General features: G+C 39.5%; 1 protein-coding gene and 1 pseudogene across 8 annotated transcripts in view; one reads left to right on the top strand and one right to left on the bottom strand.

Moving 5' to 3' along the window:
• The window catches only part of ppfia2 (PTPRF interacting protein alpha 2), a 543,269-nt gene that overhangs the window by 427,154 nt on the left and 91,802 nt on the right, over positions 1-24,313 (bottom strand). The window contains exon 1 of one of the 8 annotated variants that reach the window (XM_043709679.2): positions 21,179-21,581. The exons of 6 other annotated variants lie outside the window; for them this stretch is intronic. In XM_043709679.2, coding sequence (XP_043565614.1) covers positions 21,179-21,259 — 81 coding nt within the window. In that variant the 5' untranslated portion in view covers positions 21,260-21,581. Of the gene's footprint in view, positions 1-17,284; positions 17,314-21,178; positions 21,582-24,313 lie in introns of those variants that run through there. One more of the 8 variants, XM_087997153.1, reaches the window with a different exon arrangement.
• Positions 22,313-24,086, top strand: LOC148146740 (uncharacterized; annotated as a pseudogene).

The raw sequence follows: 24,313 nt of genomic DNA, 5'->3' as shown, positions 1-24,313 counted from the left end.
TTGTTATTTCTGAATCCAGTACCAACTTCTTCTTAGGCAGTTGTTTCGACATTCTTCCCCCCTTGTTTGACGCATTCTATGGTGGTTGATAAATCCAATGCAAAATCCACAGACTGTCACATGCATGACAGGTGGTGCTGGAATAGTTGTATCAATGGGTTGTTTGGAGGCTTGTGTGGACCCTCTAATTCCTCAACTTCACTTTGAATATTCCTAAAACAATCTCTCAATATGTTTCTTACCTTCTCAAATAAGCCTTCTTAATTTTGATTGATCACAAACCTGCGATTTCCATGAACCTGGAGGTGATGTTTGACTTCTTCAGGGATACTTTCTGTCACCTTTAAAGTGTTTAGCCGGTGTCTCGTGTCATGTCCAAGTTCTGAATAGAACTATTGTTTCAGGACTCTGGTGCATTTATTTTTCCCGTCCTAGTAGCTCTTGAGATGGTGGTCATAGAGTCATAGACTCATAGAGGTGTATAGCATGGAAACAGACCCTTCGGTACAACTCATCCATGCCGACCAGATATCCCAATCCAATCTAGTCCCACCTGCTTGCACCTGGCCTATATCCCTCCAAACCCCTCCTATTCATTAACCCATCCTGATGCCTTTTAAATGTTACAATTGTATCAGCCGCCACCGCTTCCTCAGGCAGCTCATTCTATACACATACCACCCTCTGCATGAAAAAGTTGCCCCTTCGGTCTCTTTTATATCTTTCCCCCTCTCACCCTAAACCTATGCCCTCTAGTTCTGGACTTTCGCCACCCCAGGGAAAAGACTTTATTTATCCTATCCTTGCCCTTCATGATTTTATAAACCTCTATAAAGTCACCCCTCAGCCTCCGATGCTCCAAGGAATACAGCCCCAACCTATTCAATCTCCCCCTATAGTTCAAATCCTCCAACCCTGCCAACATCCTTGTAAATCTTTTCTGAACCCTTTCAAGTTTCACAACATCTTTCCGATAGGAAGGAGGCCAGACTTGTATGCAATATTTCAACAGTGGTCTAATCAATGTCCTGCAACATGACCTCCCAACTCTAATACTCATACACTAACCAATAAAGGGAAGCATACCAAACACCTTCATCACTATCCTGTCTACCCACGACTCCACTTTCAAGGAGCTATGAACTTGCACTCCAGGGTCTCTTTGTTCAGAGGACCTTACCATTAAGTGTATAAATCCTGCTAAAATTTGCTTTCCCAAAGTTAACACCTCGCTGGGTTGTACAGTATATAACCTCATGCCATTCTGTTTATCATGATTGACAGTCACACAACCTTCAACAAGGTTCTCCATGGGAGAATGGTTAGCAAGGTTAGATCTCATGGAATACAGGGAGAACTAGCCATTTGGATACAAAACTGTCTTTAATGTAGAATGCAGAGGGTGGTGGAGGAGGGTTGCTTTTCAGACTGGAGGCCTGTGACCAGTGGTTTGCAACAAGGATTGGTGCTGGGTCCACTGCTTTTCGTCATTTCAATAAATTATTTGGATGTGAACATAGTTAGTAAGTTTGCAGATGACACAAAATTGGAGATGTGTGAACAGTGAAGATGGTTACCTCAGAGTACAACGGGATCCTGATCAGATGGGCCAATGGGCTGAGGAGTGGCAGATGGCGTTTAATTTAGATTAATGTGTGGTGCTGCATTTTAGAAAGGCAAATCAGAGCAGGACTTATACGCTTAATGGTGAGTCTTTCTGAACTCAGAGACTTTGGAGTGTAGGTTCACAGTTTTGTGAAAGTGGAATTGCAGGTAGTTAGGATATTGAAAAAGGTGTGCTTTCCTTTATTGGTCAGAGCATTGAGTATAGGAGTTGGGAGGTCATGTTGTGGCTGTACAGGACATTGGTTAGGCCAGTTTTGGAATAAAGTCTGCAATTCGATGTCCCTCCCATCGGAAGGATGTTGTGAATCATGAAAGGGTTCAGAAAATATTTACAAAGATGTTGCCAGTGTTGGAGGATTTGAGGTACAGGGAGAGGCTGGATAGGCTGGGATTGTTTTCCGTGCAGCATCAGAAGCTGAGGGGTGATCTTACAGAGGTTTATAAAATCTTAAGGGGCGTCAATAGGGTAAATAGACAAGGTGCTTTCCCTGGGGTGGGGGAGCCCAGAACTAGAGGGCATAGGTTTAGGGTGAAAGGGAAAAAGTTTAAAAGGGACCCGAGGGGCAATTTTTCATGCAAAGAGTGGTGCATGTATGGAATGAGCTGCCACAGGAAGTGGTGGAGGCTTGTACAAATACAAAATGTACAAGGCATCTGAATGGGTATATGAATAGGAAGGGTTTAGAATGATATGGACTACGTGCTGGCAAATGGGGCTAGACTAGGTTAGGCTATTTGGTCAACATGGACGAATTAGTCCAAAGGGTCTGTTTCCGTGCAACACATCTCTACGATTCTAATGCAGGGAGTCACAGAATCACAGAGAGGGAGGCCATTCAGCTCCTCATGTATGTGTGAGTCCTTACAAAAATCTGTACACTTTCGTCTCAAACCTCTGTGTTTTCCCCCATTTTTATGCAAATTAATATCAAATGCTATTTTGAAAATTCCTGTGGAATCAATTCTAACTGCCCTTTCAGACAACGCATCACAGATTTTAACCACCATCTCTGTAAAAAAGAAAGCCTGTTAATTGCCCATGATTTATTTTGCCAATTATCACTGTTATGACACGGAGTAAACCCCTCTGCCAATTTAAACCAACAACACTGAAAAGATTCACCCCGTGCTATAATCTGTTAAACTTGTGAGGCAAAGAACTATTCCAGAGGTAAATATTTAAAGTAAAAATTAACAACTTCATTTCTTAAAGTCTAACAGAGAATATTAGCTAATAACGATTTACAACTCGGTTCTCTTAAACCTATCTTTTGAGGGGATCCAAGATGGCGGCAACCCAGTAAGACTGAGTCTATAGTGCTCCTCCCAAGACTTGGGCACAGTGGGTCACCTACCCCCTACCAAGCTCACCAAATCATTTATAAATCATTTATAATAGTTTAGTAACTCAATTAGTTGTGTAATATTACATTTAAGCAACTTTATCCTAAGTTAAAATGACTAAAGGGAAGGGAGCCCGCAGCTCTCAGCAAGCAGGAACCCCTCCCCCACACTCTCCAGCTGCAGCAGAGGCGTCCACAGCCGCCCCGGGGGACTTACCTACAGTAGCAAGTCTTGCAGAAATGCTTTCCAAGCTTGACTCGAAGATCGATGCCTTTATCGTCGAATCCAGGAATCGTTGGGAGTCGCTCTCGGCCGCGCTGCAGAAGCACGAACGTGAAATTGAAGAAATTCAACGCCGAGTCGGAGGGGCAGAGCTAAAGGCTGCGACCTCGGAGACAACCGCTCAATCGGCCATGGATCAGGTCCGGACTCTCGAGCAGCGAGTCCGGACCTTGGAAAATCATTTTGACGACCTCGATAATCGCCCGGTCCTGTTCCGGCTGCAGAACTACAGGGAGAGGCAGATACTCCTAGAAGCCTCTAGAAATCTCGGAAAAGACCCCCAAGCTATGATCTACAAAGGATCCAAGATCATGCTATTTCAGGACTTTTCTCCGGCTCTGGTTCGAAAGAGGAAGGCATTCGATGAGGCGAAGAAGCGTTTAAGGGACTTAAATGTTCAGTACTCCTTACGCTACCCAGCGATGTTACGTTTTAACCATGAAGGATCCGTATATAACTTTGGATCACCAGAAAAGGCTAAGGAATTCTTGGACTCTCTTAGATAAACTGTAGGACATAATGGATATTGGTCTGCCTTCCCCCCCCCGTTTTGGTTTATATCCCCTCCCTTTTTTTTTTACCTTATTGCTTAATATTATTATGGGGGGTGGGGAAAGGGATTTGATTTTCTCCCCCCCTCCCCTTGGAGTTGTTTTCTGTTATTATTTTATGTATATATGAGGGGTGTATGTATATGTGTGTATGTATGTATATATATATATATATATGTATGTGTATGTATATATATGTATATATAAGCTGGGGGATTTGGTTAATGTTGGTGGGGGGAGGTGGTTACCTTATTCGATTTTACCTCTGTCTTTAGGAGCGGGGTTGTTTTTCCCTTCGTTATTTTGTATTATCATATTTAATTATTATTTGTTGAACTGGTAATTTATAGTTATATGTTTATATATGGTATTAACATTACCAAATATACCCAGGTGTTGGTAGGGGTGGGGGTGGGGTGCTCACTGTTAACTCTAGCTTTGTATTATATTTGAATTTTCCTCATTTTATTGAGGAGTGCCTGGGTCAAGGGTGGGGCATTGGTTGGGAGAGGATATGAGGGATTTTTGGAGAGGAAGTGATGCCCCCTGGGAACAAGGGGGAAAGTCTCCACTTAGATACGTTTTATATTTTTTTTATTTAGAAATAGTTTTTTACTGTATTGTTGTGGGTGTATTAAAGAGGGTTTATTTTTGTAAATTTTACATGTTCCATGCTCGGGATGTTCTGGATAGGGTTCCCCCTCCCGAGGGGTCTCGGATTGGCCCAGAGGATTATGGCTGATCAATCGGTTAAGTGGTGCACCTGGAATGTCAAGGGGAGTAATTCGCCACTTAAAAGGAAGAAAATATTATCAAATCTTAAGAAGGAAAGAGTTGATATAGCTCTCCTACAGGAGACACACCTGTCAGATAAAGAACACTTGAAATTACGACAGGGCGGATTTGATCAGGCCTTTTTTTCTTCTTTTAGCTCAAAAAGCAGGGGAGTTGTTATTCTTGTTCGGAAGAATTTCCCTTTCAAAATCCTAAAGCAGATAAAAGACGAATCTGGACGATATATCTTGATTAAAGCTCTCATAAATGGAGAGGAATATGGGATTTTAAATTTGTACTGCCCCCCGGCACACCCCTTTAAATTTATAACGGAAGCCTTTTCAAAACTGATGGCTTTTGATGCCCGTCATATAATTATAGGGGGAGACTTTAATTGTATTATGGATCCGGAAATAGACAGGATTCCCAAGAGTACTGCAGGAGTATCTCCCAGATCTAGACAATTGATGGATCTGAACAAAGAATTAGGATTAGTAGATGTATGGAGATGTCTTCATCCACAGGGTAGAGATTTTTCTTTCTACTCTAATCCACATAAATGTCATACCAGAATTGATATGTTTTTTGCCCCCTCAATTTTTTTAAATTCCATATCATCCTGTAAAATAGGTAATATAGCAATTTCTGACCACGCTGCTGTATATATGGAAACTAAGACGAGGAACAGTGGGACATCCCCTCGGCATTGGTATATGGACCCCTTCTTAATGAAAGATAGTAAATTTGTAAAGTACTTCTCTCAAGAATTTAAAACTTTTTTAGAAATTAATTCAGGTACAGCTAGCAACCCGTCAATGATGTGGGAGACCATCAAAGCTTACACGCGAGGCTTGATCATCTCCTACTCAGCAACCCAGAAGAAATTAAAGGGAGAACAACAGCGTCTGCTTGAAGCCCGCTTAAAAGCGGCTGAAACAGCATACACTGATAGACCCTCTATTATTAAATTGCAAAGGATTACAGCTCTTAGGACAGCTCTAAATACTACACTTACTCAAACGGCTAAGAGGGAAATATTATTTGCAAAGCAAAGGTTATATGAATATGGCGACAAACCGGGTAGATACTTAGCATTTCTTGCAAAGAAAAAAAAGGCCCCTCAGACTATTATGTCTATCAAGGAAAGTACGGGTATTTTGACTCATGATCACAAAAGGATTAATGCGACCTTTAGAGAATTCTATTCTGAGTTATATAAATCACAGGATTGTGAAGATAGGACGAAGAGGATGCAGTCATTTTTTAAAAATTTGACTTTTCCAGACCTAACTCCGGAACAAGTATCGGTCCTAAATGCTCCTCTTACACCCCAAGAAATAGTTGATGCAATTAGGCACCTTCAAAATGGTAAGACGCCGGGCCCAGATGGCTTTCAAGCTGAATTCTATAAAGAATTTACAGAAATACTGGTTGGTCCACTTATGGACATGTATAACTATGCATATAGTCAGGGCTGTCTCCCGCCTTCGCTGAAAGAGGCAAATATCTCTCTTATCCTTAAAAAAGGAAAGGACCCAGAAGATTGTACATCATACAGACCAATATCCTTGCTAAATGTAGATTTTAAAATCCTCTCTAAAACGTTAGCACTGAGATTAGAAAGGATACTGCCACATATTATAAAGGAGGATCAGACGGGGTTTATTAAGGGCCGTAGATCATCCAATAATGTTAGAAGGGCTCTGAATATGATTCAAGCTTGTCATCAGGGAAAGATACCAGGAGTAGTGGTTTCATTAGACGCGGAAAAGGCATTTGATAGGGTCGAATGGTCATATTTGTTTTACACATTGGAGAGGTTTGGTGTTGGACAGGTGTTTACCAAATGGATCTCAACATTGTATAGTGATCCCAAAGCAGTTGTGGTTACCAATGGATTAGGCTCGGATAGCTTCAGTGTGGGTAGGGGCTGCCGTCAGGGATGTCCCCTCTCGCCATTGTTATTCACGCTAATAATTGAACCACTAGCAGAAGCTATACGAGCTGATCCTAATATAGTGGCTCCAAGGATTGGTACAGGTAAACATAAAATTACCCTTTATGCAGATGATGTTCTTCTATTCCTCAGTAACCCTTTGATGTCCATACCTCGCTTAATCCAAGTTATTAATACATTTAGTGCATTCTCAGGCTATAAAATTAATTTTTCAAAATCGGAAGCTATGCCAATGGGTGGCCTTGCTGTGATACCCCGCTTAGCGGACGGTTCCCTTTTTCCCTTTCGCTGGTCCCTGGAGGGTTTCTTATATTTAGGCATTTTTATTACTCCAGTATTTGGTCAGTTGTATAAGGCTAATTTTGTGTATTTATTGGAAAGGATAAGGCAGGACCTCCAGCGATGGGGAGACCTGCCAATTTCCTGGTTGGGTAGAATAGCATTAATCAAAATGAATATCCTGCCCCGTCACCTATATCCTATGAGAATGCTTCCGGTGATGCTGCCGAGGACAGCTTTATGTAAATTATACGGCTGGCTGAGTTCCTTTATCTGGAACCATAGGCGGCCCCTCATTAAGCTGAAGAAGCTACAGCTTCCACAGGCAAGGGGTGGATTGGACTTCCCAGATTTTAGGAAATATCAATTAAGTTCCCTATTAAGTTATATAGCTGATTGGGTCTTGTCTGATCCACAATCAATCTGGTTGGACATCGAGGCTTCTCAAGTAAAATACCCACTTATTAACCTTTTATTCTCAGACAAGAGGAAAATCATTACAGATCACTGTAAAAACCCTATAATACTGAATACAATCAAGGCTTGGAATATAATGCGGCAAAATGAGGGTAATTCACATAAAACATCCCCCTATGCACCGATAGTGGGAGCATGGGGATTCCAACCGGGGTTAACAGATGCCACTTTTAAACTCTGGAGATCCAGGGGTATCTCATGTCTCGGGGATTTATTTAAAGATGGGGTCCTGATGTCTTTCGGACAGCTGCGTCAGAAATTCGGATTACCCAATGGAGACCTCTTTCGATACTTCCAAATTCGAGATTTTATACAGAAGAAGACTACGTTATTAGATAGTCTTTATAAATCCGATAGAGAATGTAGTGTCCTACGACCAGTGGGGGTATCTTCCGTCAGTAATATTTATCATTTGCTACATAATGAAGTATCGGGAGATATGGATAATCTGCTTAAAACATGGGATCAGGATCTGGGACTAGAAATCTCCACAGAAACGTGGAATGATATCTGGGAAAATGCTAGAAGAATTACTATTTGTAACAGAACCCAGGCTATCCAGCTGAAGATACTTCATAGGGCCCATATAGCACCGGTTCGATTGGCAAAATTTAAGGCAGGAGCATCTCCAATGTGTCCTAAATGCAAAATAGAGGTGGGCACTCTTGTACATTGCTTATGGACCTGTCATAAGATCCGTAGATATTGGACTAAAGTAGCAAGTACCCTGACAGAAATTTTAGGAACGGAAATAAAAGTGGACCCCGTATCTCTCCTCTTGGGCTTTTCGAACTTTCCCTCCCTGGACACGTACGGGAAGAGACTATTTTCTATTCTTTCTTTCTGTGCAAGGAAAAATATTTTGATGAACTGGGTGGCGGAGGGCCCCCCCTGGACTTTCAAATTGGCACAGACTAATTATGGAATGTATTCCCCTTGACTTCCTTACAAATATGGTGCACCGAAAGACCGAATTATTTTATAAAATATGGCAGCCCTTTTTGAATTACATAAATACAGATATTTCGGCTATCCTAACAAGGGCTTTTATTTAATTGAGACTACAAACCTGGCTGGTCCGCGGCCCCTCGGGGGAGGAATCCCGCACGAATACGGGTTTTATCATATCTGATGTTAACACATCCCGAGCATGTAAGAGACTTAAATATACACCCTGGTTAGTTGTAGGTTAGATTAGTAGATAGTTGAGTTTTGTTTGTTTGTTTTTTTTTTCTTTTCGGTTTTTTTTTGTTGTTTTGTTTTTTTTTGTCAAATTTTGACTATTGTATATTTGAGCTAATTGTATATCAATGTTTATATCTGAGAGTTTTGTTTATTTTTGTAAACTTGTAAAAATGTTAAATTTCTAATAAAAATATCTATAAAAAAAAACCTATCTTTTACCTCCCTGTGTACAATGCAGGTCTGATGAAAAAAAATCCTCATTACGATTTACAAAAACATTAATCATGTTTCAAAACCAGTCAGCTTTGTTCTGTAGTTTCCTCTGTATATTTTCTCTGTAAATTCTCTCTCCAGGTCGGTTTTTATGTTCTTCTGTACAAACTTTTTCCAGAGACAGGTACCTTTACAAGAGCTCTTAAACCGGCAGCCTACATCTGTTTGTCTTTTGGCAGTACTCCCTCAACTGTTCAAAAATATTCAGTTTTGATACCCCAAAACATTGGATTGTTTCATTGGATTTAATATTATCAAAATACTAAATTCAAACTTGATTGGAGTTTAGTATCTTGGAGCATAATTTGAACTGATTGGCAGAATTTGAATTTGTTTTTGTCTCATGGCAACCCAACTCCTATAGCTGTTTTGTCTAAATGTTACATTACCTTGTTCCAGACTCTCTGTGCTTTTCTAAGTGCTTGCTAGCTGTTCATCTCTCTTAAAGGTACAGTGCACTTACAACTTCATAACGTTACTTACCAGAGGAAATAATTCCTTTATACTTGCTATATCAATCTATGTAAATGTGTACACCAGGTGTCTGCATTTGAACACACCTTATAATGGTATCTCTCCATGTTGCTTCCCCCAAAATGCATTATTTCACATGTATCTATAATAAATTGAATGTATCTGTCCATTTTACCTATGTAAGTCCTATTGTAGTCTACTATAATCTTGTTCATTCTGCTATTCCATCAAATTTAATATCATCTGTGACTTTTGTACCCCTTATACCAAAATTCATATCATTTATATTTAACAAAAATAATGGGCCCTCTACCAACCCTGAGCGATCCCGTTAGATATTTATCATACTACCATTAGAAAAGGAACTTTTCAACTCTATTGTCTACCTCTTAATCTTCACTCAACTACGATCCATTTAGTGGATGACTTTTCATTATCTGATATGTCTGATAAATGTGTTATGTAATGGACTAGACCAGATCCTCAAGATATTTCAAGAAGGTAGCCTGGACTCGAATGTTTTCTTATTTTAAAGGCAGATGGGAAGTGGACATTCCCGGTGTGATGCAGCTGGTCAAACCACTTGGCTTTAAGCAAAACGGCATTTACTTAAATGCTGCTGTTAAAACACGAACAAAAGAAAACAGAATTTAGAGTAACCTAACTGTTTGAAAACTCAACCATCTCAATACAGCTCCTTAATTAAGGAGCTGTTTCAATTCCCATAACATCCATGAACACATGCTTTGACAAAAGGTAAATTCAAAGGCCGGTTCTTGCAGGCAGGAGGGATTTCAGTGAGAAAAGTCAGTCAAGAATCATCTGCTGAAGCTTGGAATCTTTCTTTGGACTGCAGCAGCTTCTCACTGTTACAACTAAATCAAACTAAGAAAAAAAAGCTGAACTGGAAGAATTGACCACTCCCTAGCAATTGTTAAAGTAGGCATTTCCAGAAACACTGCCTTTACAACCTTTCTTTAAAACAAGCCAAGGACTAAATAATCTTGTTAAAGTTACAGCATTGTCACACTTTCCCCCTTATAAAAATTGAACCATCAGTGTACAAAGATGGCTTGATTTTAAACCCAAGTCTTACTCTGTTAGTACACTACAATAAATCTACATTGCATTGACTATAACCATGCAATCATGCACTACTACATTCTATTTCAGTCTGTTTACTCCTGTCACCGAACACCTCCATTTTTTTGTCAAAATCTCGACAAAGTGTCAGCAATTACATTTTCTCGTCCTACCACATGTATAATTTTCAAATCGAATGCCTGCAATAATAAGCTCCAACTAAACAATCTCGAATTTTGTCCTCAAATTTCTCCGAAAGACTTTAATGAGTTATGAGCAGTATATATGATTGTCTCAAACAAATTACTGGCAACATAAAGGTTGAAATGTTGTAACACCAACACCAAGCTCAAATTCTCCTTCTCAATTGTCGAATATTCCTGCTGATGAATATTCAATTTCATGGAGAAATATCCAAGTCAAAAAGTGTGGCACTAGAAATGCACAGCGGGTCAAGCAGCATCCGAGGAGCACAAGATTTGACATTTCGAACATAAGCCCTTCATCAGGAATGTGGAGGGGGAAGGGGCCTGAGAGTTAAATAGGAGGTGGGATGTGGCTGGAGCGGGCGGAGGTAGGTGGGAAGACGATAGGTGGATGCCGGTGGGAGGTAATTGTGACAGGTCGGTGGGGAGGATGGAACAGATAAGTGGGAAGTAAGATGGACAGATAGGACAGGTCAAGAAGGTAGTGTCGAGTTGGAGAGTTTGATCTGGGATGAGGTGGGGGGAGGGGAGATTTGGAAACTGGAGAAGTCAATGTTGATGCCATGTGGTTGGAGGGTGTCAAGGTGGAAGATGAGACATTTTATTTCCAGTTGGTGGGTGGATTTAATTTGGTGGTGAAGGAGGCTCAAGACTTGCATGTCTTTTGGGAAGTAGGAGAGGGAATTGAAGTGGTTAACCACAGGGCAGTTGGTATCCAATAGGCCTTGCCAACTTCTGATCATTTTCTTGTAAGAGTACAGCATTGACATTCACATCACTCACATCGATAGCCACCTTGAATAGCTTTGCATAATTATGTGTGGCCCATACTGGGGCAGTGGTTATCACAGCTTTCAGGCTGTCAAATGCCTTCTGATGGTCTGCCATGCACTGAAATTTCTTGCATTTCTTTAATAATTCAGTGAATGGAGCAGCCACACTGCTAAAATTTGGAATGAATTTCCGATAAAACCCACTCAATCCCAGGAATCGTAATACTACTCTTTTCATCGATGGTGTGGAAAACTCCCCAGTAACCTTTGTTTTCACATTCCATGGGACCATCTGTCCATGTCCGATAAAATGACCCAGGAATGTGACTTGAGCATGGCGAATTCACTCTTAGCCAGGTATATCACCAGGCTTGCCTCCCAAAGTCAATTGAATAATTCTAATAAATACTGCAAATGGTCCTTCGATGTGTGACTAAAAATCACCAGGTCATCGAGGCAAACCACACAACTGGTAATCCAGAAATTACTTTAATGGTTAACCTTTGAAATATGGCTGGCTTTACCAAATGGCATGACTTTAAATTGATACAGTCCATTAAATACTACAAAAGCTGAAATTCTCTTCGCTCTTTCGGACAAAAGAAACTGCCAGTAACCTCAGAGTAAATCAACTTAGAAATATACGTTGCTTGTTCCACCTTTTCAGCAGAGTCTTCCAAACATGGAATTGGATGTGAATCAGACTTTGTAACTGCACTGACTTTGCAATAGTCCACACATAATGATTGGGTACCATCTGGTTTTGGCACCATTACTCTAGGTGAGCTCCAGTCACTGCAACCTACTTTAAATATGTCGACTTGGAGCCTGTGTTCAATCACTTTTTGAACCGACTTTAAGGGATTAAATCTATAAGGATGTTTTTTTTAATGGGAATAGCATTTCCGATATCCACATCATGCAAAATTAGATTAGTACTTCCCAACTAATTTCTACATATCTCCCCATGTGATAGCAATAATTCTTTCAGGTCATTTCGATTTTCCTCTGGAAGGTAACTCAATAATTTATTCTAATTTTTGACAACTTCCTCATTATCCAATGTAATTTGAGAAATGTTCAATTCAGAATTCTCTGAACTTCGTTCTTCACTCTGTTGTAACCAGTAACACATTCTCCTTTTGCTTTCCTTCCCTATCAAAATACATTTTGGGCATATTAATATGGCACACTCTGTGGGAGTTATTTCTATCGAGAGCCCCTATCAAATAGTTTACCTCATTTAATCTCCTTTTGATTTAATAAGATCCACTAAATCTTACTTATAAAGGTTCACCTATCACTGGAAGTAACTCTAACACTTTATCTCCAATAGCAAAATTGCGAGTTTTTGATTTCTTGTCTGTTTCCTGCTTCATTATATGCTGTGATATTTTTCAGTGCTGTCCAGCCAACTCCCCCATTCTATTTAACCATTGCTGAAAATCTGACACATAGTCCAAATATGTCTCAGAACTCTGACTCACCAATTTCCCCTTAATCAATTTTAGCGGTCCTCATACTTCCTGCCCAAAAACTAATTAAAACGTATTGAATTTCTGATGGGAAGAAGTACAAACATAATTCCTGTATCCCAATCATCTGGATAATCTTGACTATAAGCCCTTAGTATGGTCTATATGTCTGACGCCACCCTTCTAGCACTCCCTGGGATTTTGGATGGCACACAGTAGATTTGAATTGTTTTATTCCCAAGCTGTCCATAACTTCCTTGAATAATTTTGATGTAAAATTTGACCCTCGGTCTGATTGTATCACTGTGGGTAGCCCATATCTCGTGAAAAACTCTTCTCCAATGCTTTTAGCTGTGGTGTTGCACAATGGAATGGTGTCTAGAAATCTAGCGGACACGTCCATTATTGTTAACAAATACTGATTCCCACTTTTTGTTTCAGGTAGGCGTTCTATGCAATCAGTTAAGACTCTTGTAAATGGTTCCTCAAATAACTGAATGGATATTAAAAGTGTGGATTTTATTACTGCCTGCGATTTTCTAACTAACCGACATGTATGATGCGTCTGGCAAAATTCAACTACATCCTTGTGCAGTTCAGGCCAATAAAATGTTTTCGTATTTCAGCTTTAATTTGTCTTACTACTAAGTTACCTCCCTGGTAATTCAACCGCTACCCGCAACACCACCTTTCTTTAAACCACTGGTAATACGATTTGATGAACTTCCACCCATTTCTCATCTGCCTGAATATATGATGGTCTCCATTTCCTCACTAAGACATCCTCTTTTAAGATATTAGCACTCGGCGATATACTCAGATTCTCCTTTCATGTACGCTTTTTGATACAATTGCTTCAGTTTTTCATATTTCTGTTGTAACTCTTTTAATTTCTCTGAGCTAAAAATATCCACTTTTTCTGCCACCTGTTTCTGTTTTGTTTCAACCATTCGGTCAAACATGGTTTTTGATCATTCTACTTCAACTTCCTTTTCTATATTCTTCGCTATCTTCTCCTGTTTCAACTGCTGACTTTGTGACCTCATTGGAAAAGAATAGACCAGATCTAAAAGTTGGAGTTCTAAATTGGAGAAAGGCTAATTTGACAGTATTAGGCAAGAACTTTCAAAAGCTGATTGGTGGCAGATGTTCGCAGGTTAAAGGGATGGCTGGAAAATGGGAAGCCTTCAGGAATGAGATCACAAGATTCCAGAGAAAGTATATTCCTGTTAGGGTGAAAGGAAAGGCTGGTAGGTATAGGGAATGCTGGATGACTAAAGAAATTGAGGGTTTGGTTAAGAAAAAGAAGGAAGCATATGTAAGGTAAAGACAGGATAGATTGAGTGAATACTTAGAAGAGTATAAAGGCAGTAGGAGTACACTTAAGAGGGAAATCAGGAGGGCAAAAAAGGGGACATGAGAGAGCTTTGGAAAATAGAATTAAGGAGAATCTAAAGGGTTGTTACATATACATTAAGGACAAAAAAGTAACTAGAAAAAGAATAGGGCCCCTCAAAGATCAGCAAGGCGGCCTTTGTGTGGAGCCGCAGAAAATGGGGGAAATACTAAGCAAGTATTTTGCATCAGTATTTATTGTGAAAAAGGATATGGAAGATATAGAATGTAGGGGAATAGATGGTGACACCTTGCAAAATGTCCATATTACAGAGGAGGAAGTGCTGGATGTCTTGAAATGCATAAAAGTGAATACATTCCCAGGACCTGATCAGGTATAACCTAGAACTCTGTGGGAAGCTAGAGAAGTGATTGCTGGGCCTCTTGCTGAGATATTTGTATCATCGATAGTCACAGGTGAGGTGCCGGAAGACTGGAGGTTGGCTAACGTGATGCATTTGTTTGAGAAGGGTGGTACGGACAAGCCAGGGAACTATAGACCAGTGAGCCTGACGTTGGTGGTGGGCAAATTTTTGAACGGAATCCTGAGGGACAGGATATACATGTATTTGGAAAGGCAAGGACTGATTAGGTGTAGTCAACATGGCTTTGTGCATGGGAAATCATGTCTCAGAAACTTGATTTGAGTTTTTTGAAGAAGTAACAATGAGGATGGATGAGGGCAGAGCAGTAGATGTGATCTATATGGACTTCAGTAAGGCATTCGACAAGGTCCCCCATGGGTTGATTGCAAGGTTAAATTTCACAGAGTACAGGGCGAACTAGCTATTTGGATACAGAACTGGCTCAAATGTAGAAGACAGAGGGTGGCAGTGGAGGGTTGTTTTTCAGACTGGAGGCCTGTGACCAGTGGAGTGCCACAAGGATCGGTGCTGGGTCCTCTACCTTTTTGTCATTTACATAAATGATTTGGATGCGAGCATAAGAGGTACAGTTAGTAAGTTTGCAGATGACACGAAAATTGGAGGTGTAGTGGACAACGAAAGAGGGTTACCTCAGATTATAACAGGATCTTGACCAGATGGGCCAATGGACTGAGAAGTGGCAGATGGAGTTTAATTCAGATAAATGCAAGGTGCTGCATTTTGGGAAAGCAAATCTTAGCAGGACTTATACACTTAATGGCAAGCGAGTGTTGCTGAATAAAGAGATCTTGGAATGCAGGTTCATAGCTCCTTGAAGGTGGAGTCGCAGGTAAATAGGATAGTGAAGAAAGCGTTTGGTATGGTTTCCTTTATTGGTCAGAGTATTGAGTACAGGAACTGGAAGGTCATGTTGCAGCTGTACAGGACATTGGTTAGGCTACTGTTTGAATATTGCGTGCAATTCTGGTCTCCTTCCTATCGGAAAGATGTTGTGAAACTTGAAAGGGTTCAGAAAAGATTTACAAGGATGTTGCTAGGGTTGGAGGATTTGAGCATTCGGGAGAGGCTGAACAGGCTGGGACTGTTTTCCCTGGATCATCGGAGGCTGAGGGGTGACCTTATAGAGGTTTACAAAATTTTGAGGGGCATAGATAGGATAAATAGGCAAAGTCTTTTCCCTGGGGTCGGGGTGTCCAGAACTAGAGGGCATAGGTTTAAGGTGAGAGGGGGGAAGATATAAAAGAGACCTAAAGGACAACGTTTTCACGCAGAGGGTGGTGCGTGTATGGAATGAGCTGCCAGAGGATGTGGTGGAGGCTGGTACAATTGCAACATTTAAGAGGCATTTGGATGGGTATATGAATAGGAAGGGTTTGGAGGGATATGGGCCGGGTGCTGGAGGTGGGACTAGATTGGGTTGGGATATCTGGTCGGAATGGACAGGTTAGACCAAAGGGTCTGTTTCCATGCTGTACATCTCTATAACTCTATGACCCTATCACACAGTCAGGAAAAATGCCAGGATATACTTGCTGTAATCCACAGTTGACTGATTCTCCACTGGTTTTTCAACCACAGTAAGCACACTCCTACCTGTGACCCAGCTATATTGTTAGCAAGGACAAATTGCATTCCTGGACCCAAGAGGTTTTCCAGTACTCTTACCATCACTTCTTCACTTTTCACTGGACATTCTAACCTCTTTTTACATAACTAAGCACTTATTGTCTCACCCATGAATTCCATATACGAGCACCTTTTGTGGGAACAGTCCTTCTGAGTTATATATCTCCTCATCTCTCAACATCAAAGATTGACATGTTCCTGTATCTCTTAATGCTATCAACGTTTTACCTGCTGCTCCTGGCCTTTGTGAATAAACCTTACCTTCACAAGTAAATGGTTTAAGAATATCTGGCACTTCCTCCTTAACCAACCTCCAACCAGGTTGTACATTCTGGTGCAGCTTTTACCCTCCACTGTGCTTTCCATTGCCACTTCAATAAAATTCACTAGCTTATCCAGTTTTCCTGCACCCATCTTCATGTGATTTCATGTGGCGCACTTTATTGCAGTGAAAACATCGGATCTTTTTAACTTTTCTATCCCTTTCATTGGTTTCCTTTTTACCCTGTGGTGAGCTATCTTTATTATCTGCACTGCCCTTACCATGTGAGGATCCCATTTTTTCCCCAATTTCTATCCCTCATGGATTTAAATTGATGCTGGAAGCCAAACTTTGATTTATGAATCAACTCATAACCATCAGCCATTTCAGCTGCTTATCTTGCCGTTTTAATTCTCTGCTCTTCCACATGAGTTCTCACTACCTCAAGAACTGAATTTTGAACTCCTCCCAAATAATCGTCTGTCCAAGACGGTCATAGGTTTGCTCTATCTTTACTGCCTTATCCACCTATCAAAATTGCTTTGTTTGATCCTTTCAAACTCAATGCAGGTTTGACCAGGGTTCCTCTTTAGATTCCTGAAATGTTGCCTGCAGGCTTCTGGCACAAGCTCATATGCACTTAAGATGGCTTTCTTCACTTCCTCCAACTCTCCAGATGCCTGCTCTGATAGGTGATGCAAATACCTCACTAGCTCTACCTACTAGCTTTGTTTGGATCAACAAAACTCACATGGTCACTGGCCACTTCATTTGTTTAGCCACCGTCTTAAATGAGATGAAAAAGGCTTCTCATCAAATTTAGGAAATACTTGAATATATTTAAACAGATCCCCACCAGGCGTGTGGCTGTAATGGATTTCCTCATCTTCATTATCTTCCTCACGAAGCCTACCTTCTACTGTTGTGAAGGTGTCAGGAGTACTGTACCTTTGAGAGAGTTGAAGGACTTGGCAAGCACACAGAGTGCTGGAGAATTTACAATGTAACATTTGGTCCAGCAGCTAGCAGTATGTTGCTATGAGACAAAAACAAATTCAAATTTAGCCAATCAGTTTAAATTATGCCCCAAGATACTAGACTCCAATCAAGTTTGAATTTGGTAATCTTACAACATTAAAATGATGAAACGATCTGATGCTTTGCAGTATAAACATTAAACAAATTGAACAGTTGGGGGAGAACTGCCAAACCACCAACATATGCAGACTGCCTGCAGAATAGTTGTCTTAAAGGTATCTTTATCTCCCAACAACCTGTGAAACAGAAGTCCTAAGAAGAAAAAAAGAAGACGGGGAAGATACAAAGAGAAAATTTGACAGCTGGCTGGTTTTGACATTTAGTTTTTTGGTAAATCTTAATTGGGTGTTTTATCGGACCAGTATTGTCGAAGAGAAAGTAAAAGATAGGTTAGAGAAAGCAGTTGTAAATAGTTGTTAGTTAATATTCTATGTTAGACTTAAAGAAGAAAGTTTTTATATTTTCTGTACTTTAAATAGTGACTTTTAGGATAGTTCTTGGCCTCTCGAATTTTAATAGATTACAGCATGAGCTAATAATTTCTGTGTTGCAGGTTTAAATTAGCAGAGGGGGGTTAACTCCGAGTCGTAACACTACCTTAACCTCCATCCTTTTCATCCAACCTTCCTACCAAAGTGCCAATTTACGAAGTTCAAATTCCCCCTCTTTCTCCCTTTCCTTTCTTTTCCTTTTTGTTCTGCTAAAGCGATTCATTCTTTTTCTCTTTACTATGCTTTTAACCATAATTCAAACTATTTCGTTTCTTTTTCTATTTATTTTTCTTTTGTCTCTAACCCAAGCTGCTTCATTTTCAGTTGAATTTTAGCCATTTCCAAAGATTACAATGGCATTTCCAGTAAATTTAAATGCTGAGCTATTGCTGTAATTATCTCTCCTTCTGTCACAGATGAAGGTAACTCCAACTCCAGCTTGTCTGTCAATTCCAGCAGCTTTGCCTTGTTCACCTTTTGTAAAGGCCCAAAGTCACTTCTTCCACCCCCAGAAAACTCTTGGTGATTGATAGTACCATTACTACACCAAACATTTTAAAAACAACCAAATTCAACACATTGAACAAAAGACATTAATAACTACCACTCGCTGTCAACAACCCTAATCCCAAATTGAAATGACAAAATTGATTTCATCCAATCTGTTATGGACCAGGCCAGACCCCCTCAAAGTATTTCAAGAAGGTAGCCTGCACCCTAAAGTTTTTCTTATTTTAAACGTAGATGTGGAGTGGATGTTCCAAGTGTGATACAACTGGTCAAACCACTTGGCTTTAAGCAAAACAGCGTTTATTTAAACGCTACAGTTGAAACACAAACAAAAGAAGATAGAATTTAGAATAACTTAACTATTTGAAAACTCAACCGACTTGATACAGCAACTTAACTAAGGAGCTGTTCCAATTCCTGTAACATCCCATAAACACACTCCTTGGCAAAAGGTAAATTTGAACTCAGTTCTTCCAGGGAGATATTTCAGAGAGAAAAGTCAATCAAGAATTATCTGCTAAACCTTGGAACCTTTCTCTGGACTGCAGCAGCTTCTCACTGTTACAGCTAAACCAAACTAGAAACAAAACCTGAATTGGGAGAACTGCAATTGTTAGAGTTGACATTTCCAGACATTTCAGCACCTTCGCCGTTATAACCTCTCTTGAAAAAAACCCACAGACAAAATAACCTTGTTAAAGTGACAGCATTGTTACAGTTACTTTATTAGGTGCACTTTGAAAGTCCATAAATGTAACATCAACTTCACCACGATCAATCCTTTATTTTTCAAACACCCTCAACAGTTTAGTCTGATATGATTTGTGTTTAACCCTTTTAAAGCCTTACTTCTCCAAGTGACAATGAATTGTACAGGGGTCTTTAGAAATTTATCTCTGCTGATGTTTGATAAATGGCAACTAGTAAGCAGAAACAACAGTTTCAAATAAAGAAAGGACTAATACTTGTTAAATAATATTTCTTTCATTTCCTTCTAGAGATCCTTTACACAGAGCTATCAAAAAAAAATTTTGGAACATGCAATCTGCCCATTTGCTAAGAATTGAATAGTCTACAGCAATGTGAAAGATCAGAAGGACAAAAGGAGCACATTTTTAATTTAAAAATATATTATTTCTGAGTAGGACATATAAATATAAATATCAATAGTACGTTTTTGTGTATTTACAATTTTTCACAATTTGACTAGAATTAATTACTTTGCCTTGATAAACTATGCTTTCACTATGATAAGGCTGATATGTTTCAACTGTCAATGGTCAAAATTTGGTTATAGTCGGGATATCTAAGAATAAACAACAAACAAAACTGATGAAAATAGATCAGATTCAACACATCAAGATGATTTACTTCTGTTACACTGTAATTAACCACTTTTCATCATTAGCTGCTAGTACAGGATGTAACACTTACACTTTCAAAATCGTAATATCATTATGTCCTTTATTTACTAAATTCACAAGACATAGCATTCTTTACAACTTCAGAATAGATTTTACTGCAAATTAATAACAAACTTTAAGCATAAATTCCTTAATCAATCCCACCCAAACCTGCATCCCTACCCGATCTCTGTAACCCTGCATTTTCCATAGCTAATCTACCTAGTCTGCAAATCATTATGGGCAAGTTAGCATGGCCAATCCACCTAATCTGCACATCTTTCGACTGTGGGAGGAAACCCACACAGACATGGGAGAATGTACAAACCCCAAATATAGAATCATCTTGAGGGTGGAATCAAACCCAGGTCCCTAGAACTGCAAGGCAGCAGTTTATTCAGTGAGCCACCATGCCAACACTAGTACAATCAGACATACATCAGCCCAACTGCTTAGATTTGAAATTAACGTACAAGATATTAAGGGATATCATATAAAATAGCAGCATATCATACACCAGATTTCCTTGATGCAGAGTAGCCCACAGAAATCATTCAGTATTTTCAATCTACCTTGCATTTTGTTTTCTGCAACATTATCTCCTCTTACAGCAAAGATTAATTTTGTTGCACTGGTGAAATGTCAGTATCTTTGTAGTTATTATGCAGCTTAGCAATGGAAGCTGAATAAATTAGACATTTCTTCAAAATGATCCCAATTCTCCACAAAACAAAAATTTCCTAAAAACAGCAAGAGTTACTGAAGGCATGTTTTATTTAAAAGAACCACACAAGAAAAACTTAAATAATAACCTTATGTAGCTCCATACAAAATTGTCGAGACATTTTCTCTGAACTTCATAGGGTTTAAAAAATCTCTGACAATCTTACCATCCAATTATAAAGCATGAGACAAAAATCACAAAATGGACAACAGATGTGATGTAGCTGAATTATTCTACAAAGACAAATTCAATTTCAGAGGGTGCACGACTTAGTTCATGGCTACAAAGAAAATCTTTTTAAAATGTTAATGATTTGCATTATTGTATTTATCTCAAAATTTCTCCACCACGGTTATATATCAATTAAATCAAGTTGTTCATGCAGCCTTCAGTCCTTCAAAAATGCCATCTCTCAGACTAGTGAAAAAAACTCATTCTTTAATAAAAACCACAATACTAAATTAAAATACATAGCACACTGGAAAAGTACTTCTGATACCATTTTGTTGATTTCCTGCTGTTTTACATAATCCTGAAGAGATGATCATTTAAGATGTACATTTTGTTACTATTATTGTGCTTACCTGAAAAGTACAAAATCGTGTTCCATTTGGTGGATGAACCTTAACAGAGTCAGCACCCGTGCTCATTTCAGAAAAAATCATACTGGAAGCAACAGAAATGTAATCCACAAGTGTACACAAATGTAAAAATATACAAAGCTCAGTTCATTCCAAATCCTGTAATATATGATTCATTGCTACGTGCAAATTAAATTTTCATTTTCTTGCCTATGGTCTTCTGTAGCAGCAGCTGATGTTAACAGCATGTTCTCACAAGTATGTGTTTGATCTAAAGATAAAATTCACTACCCCTTTTATAATAGCCACTGGAATTGAAGTCTAATGTAAAAATAAAGGGAGAAGCTGCTGAAATTACAAAGATCATCTGTGAATAAAGCTCATGCTGACACTGTGTCACGAACCTGCCTATCTGCTCCCAACTACAATCAGTTGCTTCCATCACAGCTAGTGATTATGCTCAGCATCAGAACTCATCTAACCAATAATATTGTGTCAGTGTTCACACAGAAATGAACACTGTAAGACAGGGGACCTCTTCTGCTCAACTTGCTTATTTTGCCAATTATCAGTTGCCCTTGCATCCATACTGAAAAGAAAATTCATCATTTAATAAAACTGCAAAAAGCTGAACTCTTGAAACATGATTTGAAGAATGCAACATTTCAGGCAAGCAGTAATGTAATAATAGTAATAACTCGATGATTTTGATTTAACCATTTGCAGAACTTAATACATATAACATGTTGAATATTGTTAATCCAGTTGTAGTTTTGATATTTAAATGTTTTCAAGTTTTCTGCTCTAGTCAATTCTAGGATTGTCCTAAATTATCCAAGACAAACCTCATTCCAAATACAGTCCTTTCTGCAATTACATGTGTTTGGTCAATGCGAATTGGTTGTAACATGATTGATGAATAGGTGAACTTTGTTTGTAAAATGTGAAGTTTCCCATGTGTTGGCAATTATGTGATTCCATCCACACTTTAAGTGCTGAGGAATACAATGTTTACACAAGACTCTCTGCATCGACATCATGTGACCAGTTGACTCGTGTGTTTCGTAAGTGCTTTCTGAGGGATACTTCACCATTTTCGTTCTTTGTTTTGCAAATTTTGCTGTGCTACCCAAAAATATGGGAGGACAAGGTAACAAAAATGTTTACAAGAAGCATCCTGGTAGTAAAATTGTGGGCGGTGAACGTAAAAGAAAGGCCATAATCCTTGAAGAGAAGCTAGATGTTACAAAGCATTTTGAAGGTAATGAAAGAACATGTGATATTGTTCGTGTAACAAGAATATAGGACTCTACATTACACACCATTAGAGACAATGCAGAAAAATTAAAGCAAACTGCATTGCTGGAATAAGCCTGAGTGTGAGCAAATCTGTGAGATCACGGTCAAAGCTCCTTGAGGAGATGAAGCACCTTCTAAATGTGTGATTAGATTTTTTTAGATTAGATTACATTAGATTAGATTACATTACATTACAGTGTGGAAACAGGCCCTTCGGCCCAACAAGTCCACACCGACCCGCTGAAGCGCAACCCACCCATATCCCTACATTTACCCCTTACCTAACACTACGGGCAATTTAGCATGGCCAATTCATCTTTGGACTGTGGGAAGAAACCGGAGCACCCAGAGGAAACTCACGCAGACATGGGGAGAATGTACAAACTCCACACAGTCAGTCGCCTGAGGCGGGAATTGAACCCGGGTCGCTGGCGCTGTGAGGCAGCAGTGCTAACCACTGTGCCACCGTGCCGCCCACCTTTTTTTTAAAAGTGGAAAGCCCATTAGTGTGGATAGAAGGTCAAGCTAAAAAGTGATCTGGCACCAGCTTTCTCACCATAAAAGAAAAAGACTTATCAAATTATGAAGAACGAAAGAAAAAAGCTGAAGATCCTGCAGATGGGCCTGCCTTTAATGCTAGTAGTGGCTGGGTTGCTGGTTTTAAGAACCGCTATGCTTTTCATAATGGAAAATTGCCTCCCATGGTGAAAACATTGATTGAGGAAGAAGGCTGCAACTTAGATCAAATTTTCAGTTTGGATGAGAAAGGTTTCTACTGGAAGCGAATTCCATCAAGAACCTATATTTCTAAGAGTAAAGCACACACTCCAGGCTTTAAGGTGGCAAAGGATTGTATGACTGTGCTGTTGGGTGCCAATACTAGTGGATGTCAGTAAAGACTGCTTGCATGCAATTTGGCAGAAGCTTCTCCCAGATTTTATTCATGATTTTAAAGGTTTTGAACCGTCAAAGGAGCTTCCAAGAATCAAAGGACATTATGTTGCTCTTGCAAAGCAAGTTGGATTTGAAGAAGTAGACAGTGAGGATGTTGAAGAGCTGCTTGACTCCCAATGTGAAACCTCTCTACAGCTGATCTACAACAACTTGTTCCTGAGGGGGAAATGGAAACTGGAGACAAGGAAGATGAAGTCCAGGATGCAGCACCACGAGAGTTTTCCACTTCTCTTTTGTCTCTTCTCCAGAGGGAAGTTGAAAAGAAGTTGCAGCTCTTAGAAGACAATGATTACAATGCAGAATGCAGCAGGAAAGCAGTTTGTGGAATAAGGTCTTATTTGGCACTCTATGAACAGCTTCTTTATGAAAAATAGCAAAGCAGCAAAAACTAAACGTCTTTTTTAAGCTAACCCCCAAGAAACAATCAGAAGACTATGAACCACAGCCATCCACTTCTAAATTAACTATTTTTTGTCCTAACCCCACAGCCACAAGTGCACCTGAAGATGATGATGATGGTGATGATGATGACAATGATGATGATTCCCTCAGTCCCTGCCTTAATAACTCAGCAACCTCAAAACCACCCTCCTCACCCTATCGAGTTATCTTCAAATTTTTTCAAAGTGTTAAATTTATTGTAGTATTTCATTATTAGATATGGATTTAACATTTTTTTAAACTAAGCTATCCTTTAGGCTATCCTAGGCTAAATACTATATTTGTTTTGATTTTGAGTAGTATTTTTGGTGGTCTGCCCCAACCCTCTTTTTTTCCATAAGCCCTGTTATCTTAATTGCGTGGTTTTCTATAGCACAATGTCATATAAGAATGCAACTGTCACGTTATAGCAGTAGGGACTGTATCAGCAGGCTAACCTTTGGT

The sequence above is a fragment of the Chiloscyllium plagiosum genome, unplaced genomic scaffold, assembly GCF_037043375.1.
Source record: "Chiloscyllium plagiosum isolate Xiang-an unplaced genomic scaffold, Cpla_swu_hap1 HiC_scaffold_19, whole genome shotgun sequence".
In the NCBI taxonomy this organism is placed as follows: domain Eukaryota; kingdom Metazoa; phylum Chordata; class Chondrichthyes; order Orectolobiformes; family Hemiscylliidae; genus Chiloscyllium; species Chiloscyllium plagiosum.
Note: the sequence above shows the minus strand (reverse complement) of the source record. Positions and strands in the feature narration are given on the sequence as shown.